The sequence below is a fragment of the Corvus brachyrhynchos genome, unplaced genomic scaffold (genome assembly GCF_000691975.1).
Source record: "Corvus brachyrhynchos isolate BGI_N302 unplaced genomic scaffold, ASM69197v1 scaffold933, whole genome shotgun sequence".
Classification (NCBI taxonomy): domain Eukaryota; kingdom Metazoa; phylum Chordata; class Aves; order Passeriformes; family Corvidae; genus Corvus; species Corvus brachyrhynchos.
Window position 1 is genome coordinate 250,933 of NW_008237401.1, and position 11,986 is coordinate 262,918.

Sequence of the window (11,986 nt, forward strand, 5' to 3'; positions counted from 1 at the left end):
GTGCAGCGTTAGTGGAGAATCACGGAGCCGGAGTGAGAAGCATCTCCAACACAGCTGGAGAGACCGGGCGCGGGAATTACTGATACCCAGACATTTCCTGGAGCTTTTGACAGTTAATAAACAAACCGCATGGGTCCATCTGGCTCTGGAAAAACAACTTGGGGACAGCGTGTGGGCACCAGGCACGGCCACTGGCCCCAGATAGTCCCGTTCTGGTTTGGGGCTGCTTCCCAGCAGCATTCCGAGCCCCAGCAGCTCCCGCCACGGTCCCCAGCGGAGCCGGTTCGTTTACAAATTCTGTAAGACATTTGAGTGATTTATGCAAATCACTTTTTAAAGCGGCACACAGGCTCCTAAATAACTTATAAGCATTGGAAACTGCTGGCTTGTATCCATTGTTTCCGAGCACTGATTCACCTCGGGCATCCTGGTGGTGCTCCCGGGGGCCCAGCCGAGCATCCCCACCTGGATCATCGACAAATTCCACCCGGGCTCATCCCCCATATCGGCCTCTCTCTGCAGCCGAACAGCAGCAGAGTTTGACCCCAGAGGTTGCCCCGATTTCCAGACGAATGAAGCAAACCCAGCGGGACATGGGCTGCCTGGCGCGAGATAATCGGAGGTGATGGAGCAGAGGAGCCGCCACGCACGGGACCGCAGCCGTTTGCTGGTGGTGACTCGGCTCTCCCGGGAAGTGCAGCGGGTTGGGAGAGCCCCGACTCTGTTCTGAGCTCGGCAGCTCAGAGATTTTCCAGTATCACTGTATTTTGCTCAAAGCAAATCATCCAGAAAGCAGCCGTGAGCTGTTTCGCCCTCGGGCACGGAGCAGAGACACTCACGCGTTGCTCCTCGGCTGCCTCCTTGCCCCAGCTTCACCCGAGCGTTCCCAGACCTGGCCAGGCGGGAGGACCGGGGAGCCCTCGGCTGCTTGTGGCTTTTCTCACCCCACACTGACACGAACGTGGACGGGAACTCTTGTGGGAAGCCGGCTGCACTTCACTCTCCCTCTGCGGCAGGACAGCGATGCCACAGCACAGCCCCGGCGCCGTGGCTGTGTGGGACCAGCACCACGGAGCCCACCACGACTGATCTTGGCCAAGACGGTGCAAAAGAGGGTCAGGAACAAGAGGCATGAGAACACAGCCCTGGCATGGCACAGCGAGAGGCCACCACGTGCCTGCACCTCGCAGCCACTTTGTTAGAGCTGTGAATGGTGCATCCAGCACCTGAACCTCAGAGCTCTGGACATCGGTGGGATTAGAGAAGGACTTGCAGGATCAGGATCAGGCTCAGCCAGTGTAATTTAGTCGCTGGCTTTGCCCAGGGGCTGTGCCCAGCCCCAGCAGCTCCCCCTGCACAGCAGCACCGTGCACACCCAGAGGGGTCACACACCCCCAAAGCTCTGTGCACACCCAGAGGAGTCACACACACAAAAAGCACCTTGCACACCTGGGGATGTCACACCCCGAAGCACTTTGCACACCCAGAGGTGTCACAGCACACTCCCAAAGCACTTGGCACACCCGGAGGGGTCCAACACAGCCGGAGGTGTCATGCCAAGAGTTCAGAGCATCTCAGCTTCACCTCTGGCCATTGCTGTTCCTCTTGCAATGCCTTTGCACATAAAGACTCATTAAAAAATGAATTATTAATGATTATTAATAAGCTGTAATGGCATCTGTGGCTGCTGGAAGAGATGAGGAGGCTTTCAAGTGGTATCCGACCGCAATGGAGGTGAGGCTTTCACGGCTGAGGACAGGGCACTCTGGGCACGTGTGTCCCAAGGGATCCACGGGCTGGAAGCACAGCCCTGGACAACACCAGCATCTGAGGGGCTCCAAGTTGTTCCCCTCAGCCTCCCTTTGGTGTTTTTCCCAGCCCCAGGCTGGGCAATAGCAAGGTGCTCTCTGAGGACTCCAAAGGACCTGCCCAGGAACCTCCTGGTGCCATTTTCCCACTCTCCCTGATATCAAGTGGGGAGAAGCCAGGCTGGAGGGGGCAGATCCCCCAAGCCTCTGGAGCCACAGATCTCCACAGGGAGAGCAGAAAATTAACTGCCTCATGGCCTTTTGCCTCAGTTTAATTTCTCTGGCTGTTTAGAGCCGCCTGTGTTTTATCGCCTGTGGAGCTTGGCCGGAGCTCCTGAGGCAGCGCTGCAATTCCTGCTCCAGCCAGGGCTCAAGGAGCTCCTCGCTGGCTCTTATTTATTTATACAGCCCCCACACTTGGATATTATAACCAGTTATTTATTTTTGGAGGGTTTTTTTCTGTATGGAGGGTTTGGTGTGTTTGCATCCAGGCTCTTACCCCAAGGACGGAGCTGGGGCAGGCTGTTCCCACCCACTCTGTGCTTTATCAGGGATTTTAAACCCCTGCTCTGCTGGCAGGGACAGGGAGACCCCTCCAGAGCCACCACATGCTGGGGCTGTGTGACTGCTCTGCTTGGATTAGATTAGATTTGAAAAGCGTGATACGTGCGGAACCGGAGCGAGCGAGCACAGCAAGGAAACCAGACTGGAATACCATGGGTATCTTCCCCCCTCCGATAAAACCGCCGGCTCGAATCTGCCTGCATGAACTGTCTGAGCGATTGTGAAGGATGTCGGAAAAAATTGCAACCTGCTTACGGGGAATTCGTGATCGGCAGGAAACACGGGAAGGCGTCGGGATCAGGGTCCACAGGAATAATCCCGGATGCACGGGAATTAGCGACACCTCGGCAGCACCCTCCGCGTCCTGGCAGAGTCCTGGTGACCCGTCCACGGCACAAAGGGACACTGCCGGCGGGCAAATCACCGGGAAGCTCTCAGCAGCACAAACTGGTTCAATTACAGGAGCATAAACAGATCCTGGAGACGAGGACGCGGCGGCTGCGGAGCCGTCACGGCGGATCACAGCCAAGGCTCCAGGGACGCGCTCGACTGCCCACGGAGCTGCGGGGGGGTCCCGGTTGAGGTCCCCAAGACTCCGGGCCAGCGTGGCTGCAGGTGGCCTCGGTGCCTGGGGCAGCAGCACTGGCACCCGGCAGGGCTGGCTGGGAAGAGCTTGCCCAGGAAAGCTTTCAGAGATTAATAGAGTTTAAATGGAAGCGTTTGGAGAGGAGATAAGGCTCATCTGATATGAAATCATATGGAACAACGGGATCCAGGGAGGCCCTGGCTCTATAATGAAGTCCACTTAGCACATTACTCACCATAATGTGCTTTTTATTAAAGTCCTGCGCTGCAGGTGCTGAGTCTGCAGCCGGGGACACGGGGCTGGAATGGCACAGGGACCTGGAGTACCGGACCCCGCCACCAGAAGCAGCCGGGATGCGCCGTGAAAAAGGCACCTTTGGTTCCTGTTTCCCATCCCCTGTTTGATCCAGGGATGCGACTCCGGCATCCCCAGCGCCGCGGCATCACCGGTCCCCGCGGCTGGGGCTGATGGGCCCGCGGGGACGGGGTGGAGAGGAGGCGGAGGTGGGGAATAATACAGAGGAAAAACTCCTTTTTAATCATCAATTTTTCTGCATTAGAATGTGACATGCTAATCCACTGTGAAGCGTCTAATCTGGGGGATAAAGGGCCGGATAACACAAGCTGCGCCCGGCTTGGCTGGCGGAGCGAGCCGAGGCAAGGTGGCAGCATCTGATAAGGGGCGCAGGATTAGTCCCGGCACAGATCCCGCCTGCCGGGGCAATCCCACCTTGCTTGGCTGCCTCTGCTCTGTCTCTCGCCAGGGTCAGGGAGGGATCTGCAGCCCTGGAGCCGTCCCAGAGCGGCTCATCCCGCCCGGAGCGACGGCGGCAGCACTGCCGGTGCCTCCACCACCATCTTGGCAGCTCCGGGAGCTGCAAAGCGCATCCCTGGGCCAAGACACGTGGAAAACCTCATTTTTCTCCCTTTCGATTCGCACAGCCGGGTGCGTGGTGGGAGCAGGACAGCCCAGCTGTGGGGTCTCCATCTGCCCCAAATGTCCATCCCCACGTGCTGCTCTGGCTCCCCCGGGGCTGCACCTCACCCCCCTCCCTTCCCAGCAGCCAGCTCCGACCTCCGGGCACCCCCAGGGATGACGTGGGCAGCTCAGCCCCGGCTCAGCCAGTCTTTGGCAGGGGGGGGGGGGGGGCGAAAACCGAGCGCGTCCAGCTCCCGGGGCGCTTTCTGCGACAGCCTCCCCGGGGCTCGGAGACCTGGGATAACAGAGCTTGCAATGTTGTTTTCTCCTCGCCTCCTCGGGGATTGGTTTATCTCTATGAATAACTCCATCCCGGCTTTGATCTCCTCTGCCATTAAAGCGTGACAGGCTGTGAAATGTGCTGTTGCTGCCGTCAAATCCCGCTCCCGCTTCCCCCTCGCCGCCTCCGTGCTCCCCCGCTCCGGGGAACCTCCTTTCCCAGGCCCGTGAGGAGCTGCAGAACAGCAAGCGGGGCCGAACCGCCCCGGGACAGTGTCCAAACACGGTGCTGGAGGCAGGAAAAACCCATCTCCTTCTCCCATCCCACATCTCTCTCTGGGGCGGGGAGGAGAGCACGGAGCTTCCCCGGTCCCAGCGCCGGGTCGGGTGCGGCGGCATCATCCCAGCACCCGCCACGGGGGCTGATGTCACGGCTAATTATAGCATCCCCCGTCCCTCGCCCCCGCCAAAGCTTTACCTGAGAGAGGGTAAAAATAACTCCTGGCGAGGGAGGAGCTGGATCGAGCCCAAGGACTCCTCCAGCATCCCCAAAACTCGCACAAACCAGGGCCGCACCCTCCTGCCTGCAACACGGGGTCGCGGTTTGTCCCCGATCTGGGGGTCAGGACACTCTCCCCTTGGCGCTGGTGCCTCCGCGCTCCGGGCTGCGGCCGTCCCCGGTCACCTTCACCCCGGCTCGGGTGTCGCCGCTGGGACAGGTGGTGGTAACCGGAGCCGGGCCGCGCTCGTCCTCCCGCCCCGCTGCCAACCGGCCCTGGCGCTCCCCCCGAGCCGTTTAAGCCGAGCGAGGCAGGTTAATGGCCCCAGTCGATGATGGAATGTTTTCATTACAGCATCTTTCTCGCTCTCTCCCTGCTGCAATTGCTCCCAAGAAGACACATTAAACCTCCCCGCGCCGAGGGAGCGGATCCGCCCCTCGCTCGCACCCTCAGGGACTTGCTGCTGGTCCCGGGCAGCACCGCTCACCTACAGGGCTAAACAACCCTCTCAACCTGCAGTTCCTTAATTCCATTTCCCTTCTCCTCTCCCCGCTACAGCCATGGCACAGGAACTCAGTCCCAGAGCTGGGAGCACCAGAAATCCCAGCCCCAGACAGCTCCTACCTGCTCCTCCCTGTCAAGAGCATCCTCCAGTGCCAGTCTGTGTGGGATCAGCCCCGCGTGTTCCCAGCCTGCTCCCACAGGGCTGAACCAGCCCAGCTCTCCCAAACCCCCTCCCAGGAGCATCCCTGATGCTGTTACAGCCCAGCCCTTCCCTGCAGCTGCAGCTCATCCCCATCAGGTGCCCACAGGGCACGTGTGACCTGGCGCCCATGTCCTGGTGGCTCCCAGCCACCGAATCCACCTTCCTGACCCTCTTTCCCAGGAGGAGTTTTCATCTCAGATTCTCTGGGATGCTCCCAAAAGGTGTAACCTTGATCTTGGCTTGATGAAATTTCATCCTGTGGCTCTGGTGCTCGTCCCCAAGGTCATCCACCCTTTCTGCAGGCCCCCAAGTGGCATCTGCCAGAGTCCCTCTTACACAAGGGCCCTACTGAAGGGCATTCTGAGCTTGGGGAGCCCCAGGATGGGACAACCCACTGTCACATCACGGATCACTGTCCCCAGCAGGGATCCCCAGTGCCTGTTCCACTGGCATCACCTGCCCAGGAATCGCAGATAACTGTGCTGGTACCAGGCCAGATTTTTACTGAGTTCCTGACTGGTTTTTTCTCCCAATTTGTGGCGTCCATCTGCACTGGGATGTGCTCAGGGACTGGGAGCCCCGCAGGGTGCAAGGGGAACGAGACACAGCAGCCGAACCGAGGGGTTGGGGTGAGCTTCTCCCACGCAGGCAGCAGCCCAAACCTCCCATCCAGCCCCTGCACAGCCAGGTGCTGCCGGATTTAGATTCTCCCCCCGGGCCAGTGACGGCGGTGCCGGGATGGGGCTGGAGATTGCTCTGTGGTCTCTGGATGCTTTTATAAAGTGCTGAGTGCAGGAAAACAGCAAACCACGAGAAGGGGCTGCGCTGCTGCAGAGAGGAGACGCCCGTGCTCCTGGCAGCCACCGGCTCCATCCAGCATCCTGCACCAGAGCTGCTCTCTGGGACCCCCAGCCCAGCAGCACAAGGCCTGGATGCCATTCCTTGAGGGAAGAGGTGGCTCCCTGTGCCCCACTGGGATCCGAAGCGCGAGGTGACATAGCCAGCACTGCCTGGGCTCTGCAGAAGGACTCATTGCCTGAACAGCGCCCAAATCCTGCCCAGACCAGCCCTGCTTGGAGGAGGACGGACCTCACACCGCTCGAAACGTTGGACTTGCTGGATTCTCATGTGCCCTGTGGCACAGCAGGATGAGCCTGCAGGGATGGGCACTGCCAGGGCGGGAGGAGTGTGAGGACGCCACAGCATCCTTCCTGAACCAGGACAGTGTCACAGGCATTTTGGGAAAACCTCTGGCTCCAGCTGCCCTGAGGACGAGTGCAGAGAGCCTGGCATACGGCGGCTCTGGAGACAGCCGGGGACCCAGCAGGGAGGGCCTGGCTGGAGCAGCCGCTTGGGCTGCCAGGGCCAGACCACGCAAGGACGGAGGGCACGGCGTGGGGACGCAGTGCCGGGTACCTGCACACGCACACACTGTGTGCCCCCAGCCCGGCAGCCCCTCGGGCCCCCAGGCAGCACTGGGAGCTCCCACGGCGCTTCTGGAGCCAGCAACGTCTCTGCTCCGTCCTGGCAGCCGCAACCGGCCAGTCCCGGGGGGCCTGGGGAGCCCGCGGATCCGCCCCTCGCTCCTCCTCCCCTCCTTCTGCTCCTGATATACCCCGAGCATCCCTCTGCTCCTCTCCCTCACTCCCGCTCGCCTCACTCCTTTTCCCTTCGCCGTTTCTCCTCTCTGAACTTGCCCCTTCCCCCTCCCCTGCTCTCCCCAGCTCCTCTCCACCGAGGAACTGACTGAAGACCCCCAGGCTGTGGCAGGGCAGGGGCCAGGACCCCCACACCAGAGCCAGGACCTCCATACTACAGCTGGGACCCCCAGGCCGGGCAATGCCTCTCCAGATATTCTGCACCATCTCCTTCTCCAGTGAGGAAGGACCAGAAGATGCTGCAGCCACTGGGAAGGGAGAAGATGGAGCAGACGAGTTCCTATACGGGCAGGACGAGGATGAAGAGGACGAGGAGGACACAGCGGCAACCACGGACTTCGTGGCCTTTGCCAGCAGCTGCACCCTGCATGGGCTGAGCCACATCTTCGTGGAGGGCAGCCTGGGCGCCCGGCAGGCGCTGTGGGCGCTGGCCTTCCTCCTCTCCCTCTCCGTCTTCCTCTACCAGGTGGCCGACCGCATCGCCTACTACCTGGAGTACCACCACGTCACGCTGCTCAGCGAGGAGGACAGCCCCGAGATGACCTTCCCCGCCGTCACCTTCTGCAACATCAACCGTGTGCAGCTCTCGCAGCTCAGCCACGAGGACTTGCTCTACCTGGCCCCCCTGGTCGACTACGAGCCTGGGATGGAGCTGGGCTTCACCCCGGCCCAGCCTGGCCCCTGGGAGGAGGACGAGCCCCTAAATTTGTACGGGTTTTTTAACCGCACTTGCCACCAGCTGGAGGACATGCTGCTGAGCTGCAGCTACCGCGGCCAGCGCTGCGGCCCCAGGGACTTTGCGCCGGTGAGTAGCCCCAGGGTGGCCCGGCATGGGGAGCAGCTCCGGAGCTGATTGGTGTCGGATCAGGCACGGCAGGTGATGCTGCCCTTGGAGCTTGCTCAGGGACAGGCTGATATTTCAGCCCTGTCTGCCAGAGCTGGGGATGGCACCGGCTGTGGAGACCCGCTGGCGGGACATGGAGAGTATCCCCGGGGCTGTGCTTGCTAAGGAGGTGCCTGGCACCTCCATCCTGGTGGCATCAGGGCTTGTGGAGCACCATGTGGTCTGAGCCCTCTGCCCTCACATGCCCCTTGCCCAGGCTGGCAGCAGCTCCGTGGTGTTGGGGCCGTGCCGGCTGCCGGAGGCGAGAGCTGGAATGGCCGAGGAGGGATGGGAGAGTGCAGGATCCTGTCCAGCCCTGTCCTCTGCAGGGATGGAGGAGGGCTTGGAGGAGGCACCGGTGCAGGCATCAGGCTCCTCGGGGAGCCACAGCTGCCGTGGGCTCTCTGGGGCCAAGGTGCTGTAAATCTGCAGTGTCTCCTCTGAGTCCATCCCTGTGGGAGCATCTCATCCTCCACCAGGGCAGTTCCAACACAGAGAGATCCCTTGGGTCAGGAGCCTGGGTTGGACCATGCCCAGGCTGGGATGGCTGAGTTTTGGGGCTGGGGACGCTCTCCTGGCTCCGTGCAGAGGGGCTCAGCTTCAGCCCTGTGTCCTCTCCTGCAGGTCTTCACGCGCTACGGGAAGTGCTACACCTTCAATGCGGGGCAGGACGGGAAGCCCCGGCTGATCACCATGAAGGGGGGCACTGGCAATGGCCTGGAGATCATGCTGGACATCCAGCAGGACGAGTACCTGCCGGTGTGGGGGGAGACAGGTAACCCACTGCCCCAGCAGGTCCACTCAGTCACCGGCAGCTCCTGGGGTGCTGCCCAGCCCCTTCCCAGCTCCCCAGACCACAGATCCACATCCTGAGGCTCCCTCCTGTTCCCTCCTTCCATTTCTCATCACTTCTGGTCTTTTCTTTCCCTTTTCCTCCTTGTCTTTGCTCTTTGCCATGGCAACTCCCCATCGTTTAGACACGCAGCCATCACTTGTTTATAAATAGAGGCAAATACTTTCCCTGCCACGCTCCTGGGTGTGGAGCAGGGGGGTCGGGGTGGAGTGGAGGGGGCAAGGACGTGGAGCAGCAAACAGATGGACAGATGGATGGACACGTGGATGAATGACTTGGCCCAGGGGAAGCGTGGGAGGCAGAAGTTGTGGTGCCTCTCACAGCAGGCTCAGCACAGCCCCTCAGAGCAGGGACAGTGCCGTGCTCACCCCGCTTCTCTCTGCCACAGATGAGACCTCGTTTGAAGCCGGGATCAAGGTGCAGATCCACAGCCAGGACGAGCCCCCGCTGATCGACCAGCTGGGCTTCGGGGTGGCCCCCGGCTTCCAGACCTTTGTGTCCTGCCAGGAGCAGCGGGTAGGAACTGGGCAGGTCTGGGATGTCCCCTCCCACCCTGCGCTGCGGGAGCAGAGCCTCCTCACTGTGCCCCTGTCCCCACACTGGATTCAGAGGAGGAGCCGGTCCTGGGGACCAATGCCACCAGGGCGTCTGTCCCCTGCCACGCTGGGGGCTGGGAGGGCTTCTCTCCTCACTCCTGGCTTCTCTCCCCTTCCAGCTCATCTACCTGCCGCCTCCCTGGGGCGACTGCAAGGCCGTGGCGGGTGACTCGGAGTTCTACGACACCTACAGCATCACGGCCTGCCGGATCGACTGCGAGACCCGGTACCTGGTGGAGAACTGCAACTGCCGCATGGTGCACATGCCAGGTGAGCCCCGCGCCCAGCCCGGCCCTGGCCCAGCCCTCCAGTGTGGTCCCACCTGGAAAACCTGCTCTGTGTCTCCCCAGGCGATGCCCCTTACTGCACCCCGGAGCAGTACAAGGAGTGTGCGGATCCGGCCTTAGGTGAGGCTGCCCGGCCCCGTGGGATGGAGCTGCGGGTGTTGGGTTTCTCCATCTCTCCATCCCCCTCTCTCCCTGCACAGATTTCCTGGTGGAGAAGGACAACGAGTACTGCATCTGCGAGATGCCCTGCAACATGACCCGCTACGGCAAAGAGCTCTCCATGGTCAAGATTCCCAGCAAGGCCTCGGCCAAATACCTGGCCAAGAAGTACAACAAGTCGGAGCAGTACATCGGGTAACGCGCTGCGGCCGCGGCGGCAGGGCACCCTCTGGTCCCTCCATCCCAAACCTCAGCCTGATGTCCCTTCTGTCCTGCACAGGGAGAACATCCTGGTGCTGGATATCTTCTTTGAAGCCCTGAACTACGAGACGATCGAGCAGAAGAAGGCGTACGAGGTGGCTGGCTTGCTGGGTGAGTGTTGGTGGCTGTGGGGAGCCCTGTGACAGTCCCCAGCCAGAGTCCCCCAGCGAGGGGGTCTCGTGCTGTCCCTGTCACCGTGGTCCTGTTCCCAAGGCACCGGGATGTGCCGACAGCGCGGATGTGGAGCAGGGCGTGCTCTGCCATGACCAGGCACCGGTCACAGCGGTGACGAGCTCTGCCCCTTTCTCTGCTCCCTCTGCCACCCGACTCTGGACTCAGGCCACCCTGATGGCTTCCCTCTCCTCTGCAGGTGACATTGGAGGGCAGATGGGGCTGTTCATTGGGGCCAGTATCCTCACAGTCCTGGAGCTGTTCGACTACGCCTATGAGGTGAGCGTCTCCTCCATCCCATGGCTGTGTTCGTGTGGGACATGGGGAAGAGCCACCCCTGAGCCCCACGGTGCTGAAATGTGGCTCTGGCAGGTGATAAAGCACCGGCTGTGCCGGCGGGGCAAGTGCCGCAAGAACCACAAGAGGAGCAACACAGACAAGGGCGTCGCGCTGAGCATGGACGACGTGAAGCGCCACGTGAGTGCGGGGCACAGCACGGTGCCCTCCTGCTTGTCCCCCCCCTCCTGCTTGTCCCCTCCTGCTGCTGTGGTGTGGGCAGTCACCGTTTTGGGCAGCGCTTGGGAAAGGCGCAGAGGGGCCAGGCAGAGATGCTGGGGGGGATAACGCTGGGTCTGTGCAAGGACCTGGATGAAACCAGCGACCCCAACATCCCATTTATCCTGCAGAATCCCTGTGAAAGCATACGGGGGCACCCAGCAGGCATGACGTACGCAGCCAACATCCTACCTCACCACCCGGCCCGGGGCACCTTTGAGGACTTCACCTGCTAACCGACGTCTGGATGTACAACCTGAGCTACCAAAGCCCTGCGAGAGCTGCCCTTCTCCCCGCCAGCGCCAGCGGAGAGACACATCTAGGGGGCCTTTGCTCCTCGGCACGGTGGGACACGGACAAGAGCGACGGCCTCGGATTTTGGGGCGGGCAGTGGGGTCGGGCAATGCCGGACCCTGGCGCAGCCGCCGCGGCAGCTGCTCTGCGCCTGCCCTGCTCCTTCAGAGACTCCAGGACGCTCCAGCCCGGCCGTCCCGCGCAGCGGGAGCGACACGCACAGTGGGCCAGGGCACGGGCCTGCCCCGGCTCCCCCTTGGCGCCCCTCGGCCTTTTTAACTAAAACCCAGAAGCCAAGAAGAAGCAGCCGTTCGGCCGCAGTCTCCATCCACAGCCCTGTCCGTCTGTCCTCCGTCGTCTCCATGCTCATCCTACTCCAATGCCTTGGCCGCGCTTGCTGGGCCCCCTGTGCCTGGTGGGGGGATCATCGAGGAGCCCCCGGCGTGCCCGGCACGGGGCAGAGGCCGGGAGCTCCAGGAGAGCTCCTCTGTCCCCGGGACCCGCAGCCCAGCCTCGCCCGGGCGCTCCCGGCACGAAGACGCAGCTCCTCCACCTGTCCAGAACGTCTTCCCTGCCCTGGCATCTGCCCCGGGATCAGCCCCGGGAGCACCGAGGGGGCTCAGCTGGGAGCTGCCACCTCGGCTCTGAGGACACCGGGCACTGTCCCTCCCCGCCCACCCCTCCTGGGCTCTGGGCAGCCTGGCCAGTGCCAGCACTGCCCCGCAGTCCCTCCCGTCCCCAGGGAACCCTGTGGCCCCAAACCCAGCCATCCTCGGGGAGAAAGGCAGAAGGAAACCCCTGGCCCCATTTGGCTGCAGCCCCCAGCCGGGCCCAGCCGGGGACACCCCCTTGGCACCACCGTGGCTGGGTGGGCACCAGAGCCCCAACCCCCCCGGGGCTCACAGGGG

General features: G+C 62.1%; 1 protein-coding gene across 1 annotated transcript in view; it reads left to right on the forward strand.

Moving 5' to 3' along the window:
• ASIC1 (acid sensing ion channel subunit 1) overlaps nt 1-11,375 on the forward strand; it is a 29,913-nt gene extending 18,538 nt beyond the window's left edge. Inside the window, exons 2-11 of the mRNA XM_008630964.2 lie at nt 523-7,824; nt 8,527-8,677; nt 9,144-9,271; nt 9,471-9,621; nt 9,702-9,758; nt 9,839-9,992; nt 10,078-10,169; nt 10,429-10,508; nt 10,602-10,706; nt 10,916-11,375. Of these exons, the coding sequence (XP_008629186.1) occupies nt 7,201-7,824; nt 8,527-8,677; nt 9,144-9,271; nt 9,471-9,621; nt 9,702-9,758; nt 9,839-9,992; nt 10,078-10,169; nt 10,429-10,508; nt 10,602-10,706; nt 10,916-11,020 (1,647 nt within the window). The 5' untranslated portion in view covers nt 523-7,200 and the 3' untranslated portion in view covers nt 11,021-11,375. The remainder of the gene's footprint in view (nt 1-522; nt 7,825-8,526; nt 8,678-9,143; nt 9,272-9,470; nt 9,622-9,701; nt 9,759-9,838; nt 9,993-10,077; nt 10,170-10,428; nt 10,509-10,601; nt 10,707-10,915) is intronic.
• Nucleotides 11,376-11,986: the final 611 nt, after the last annotated feature.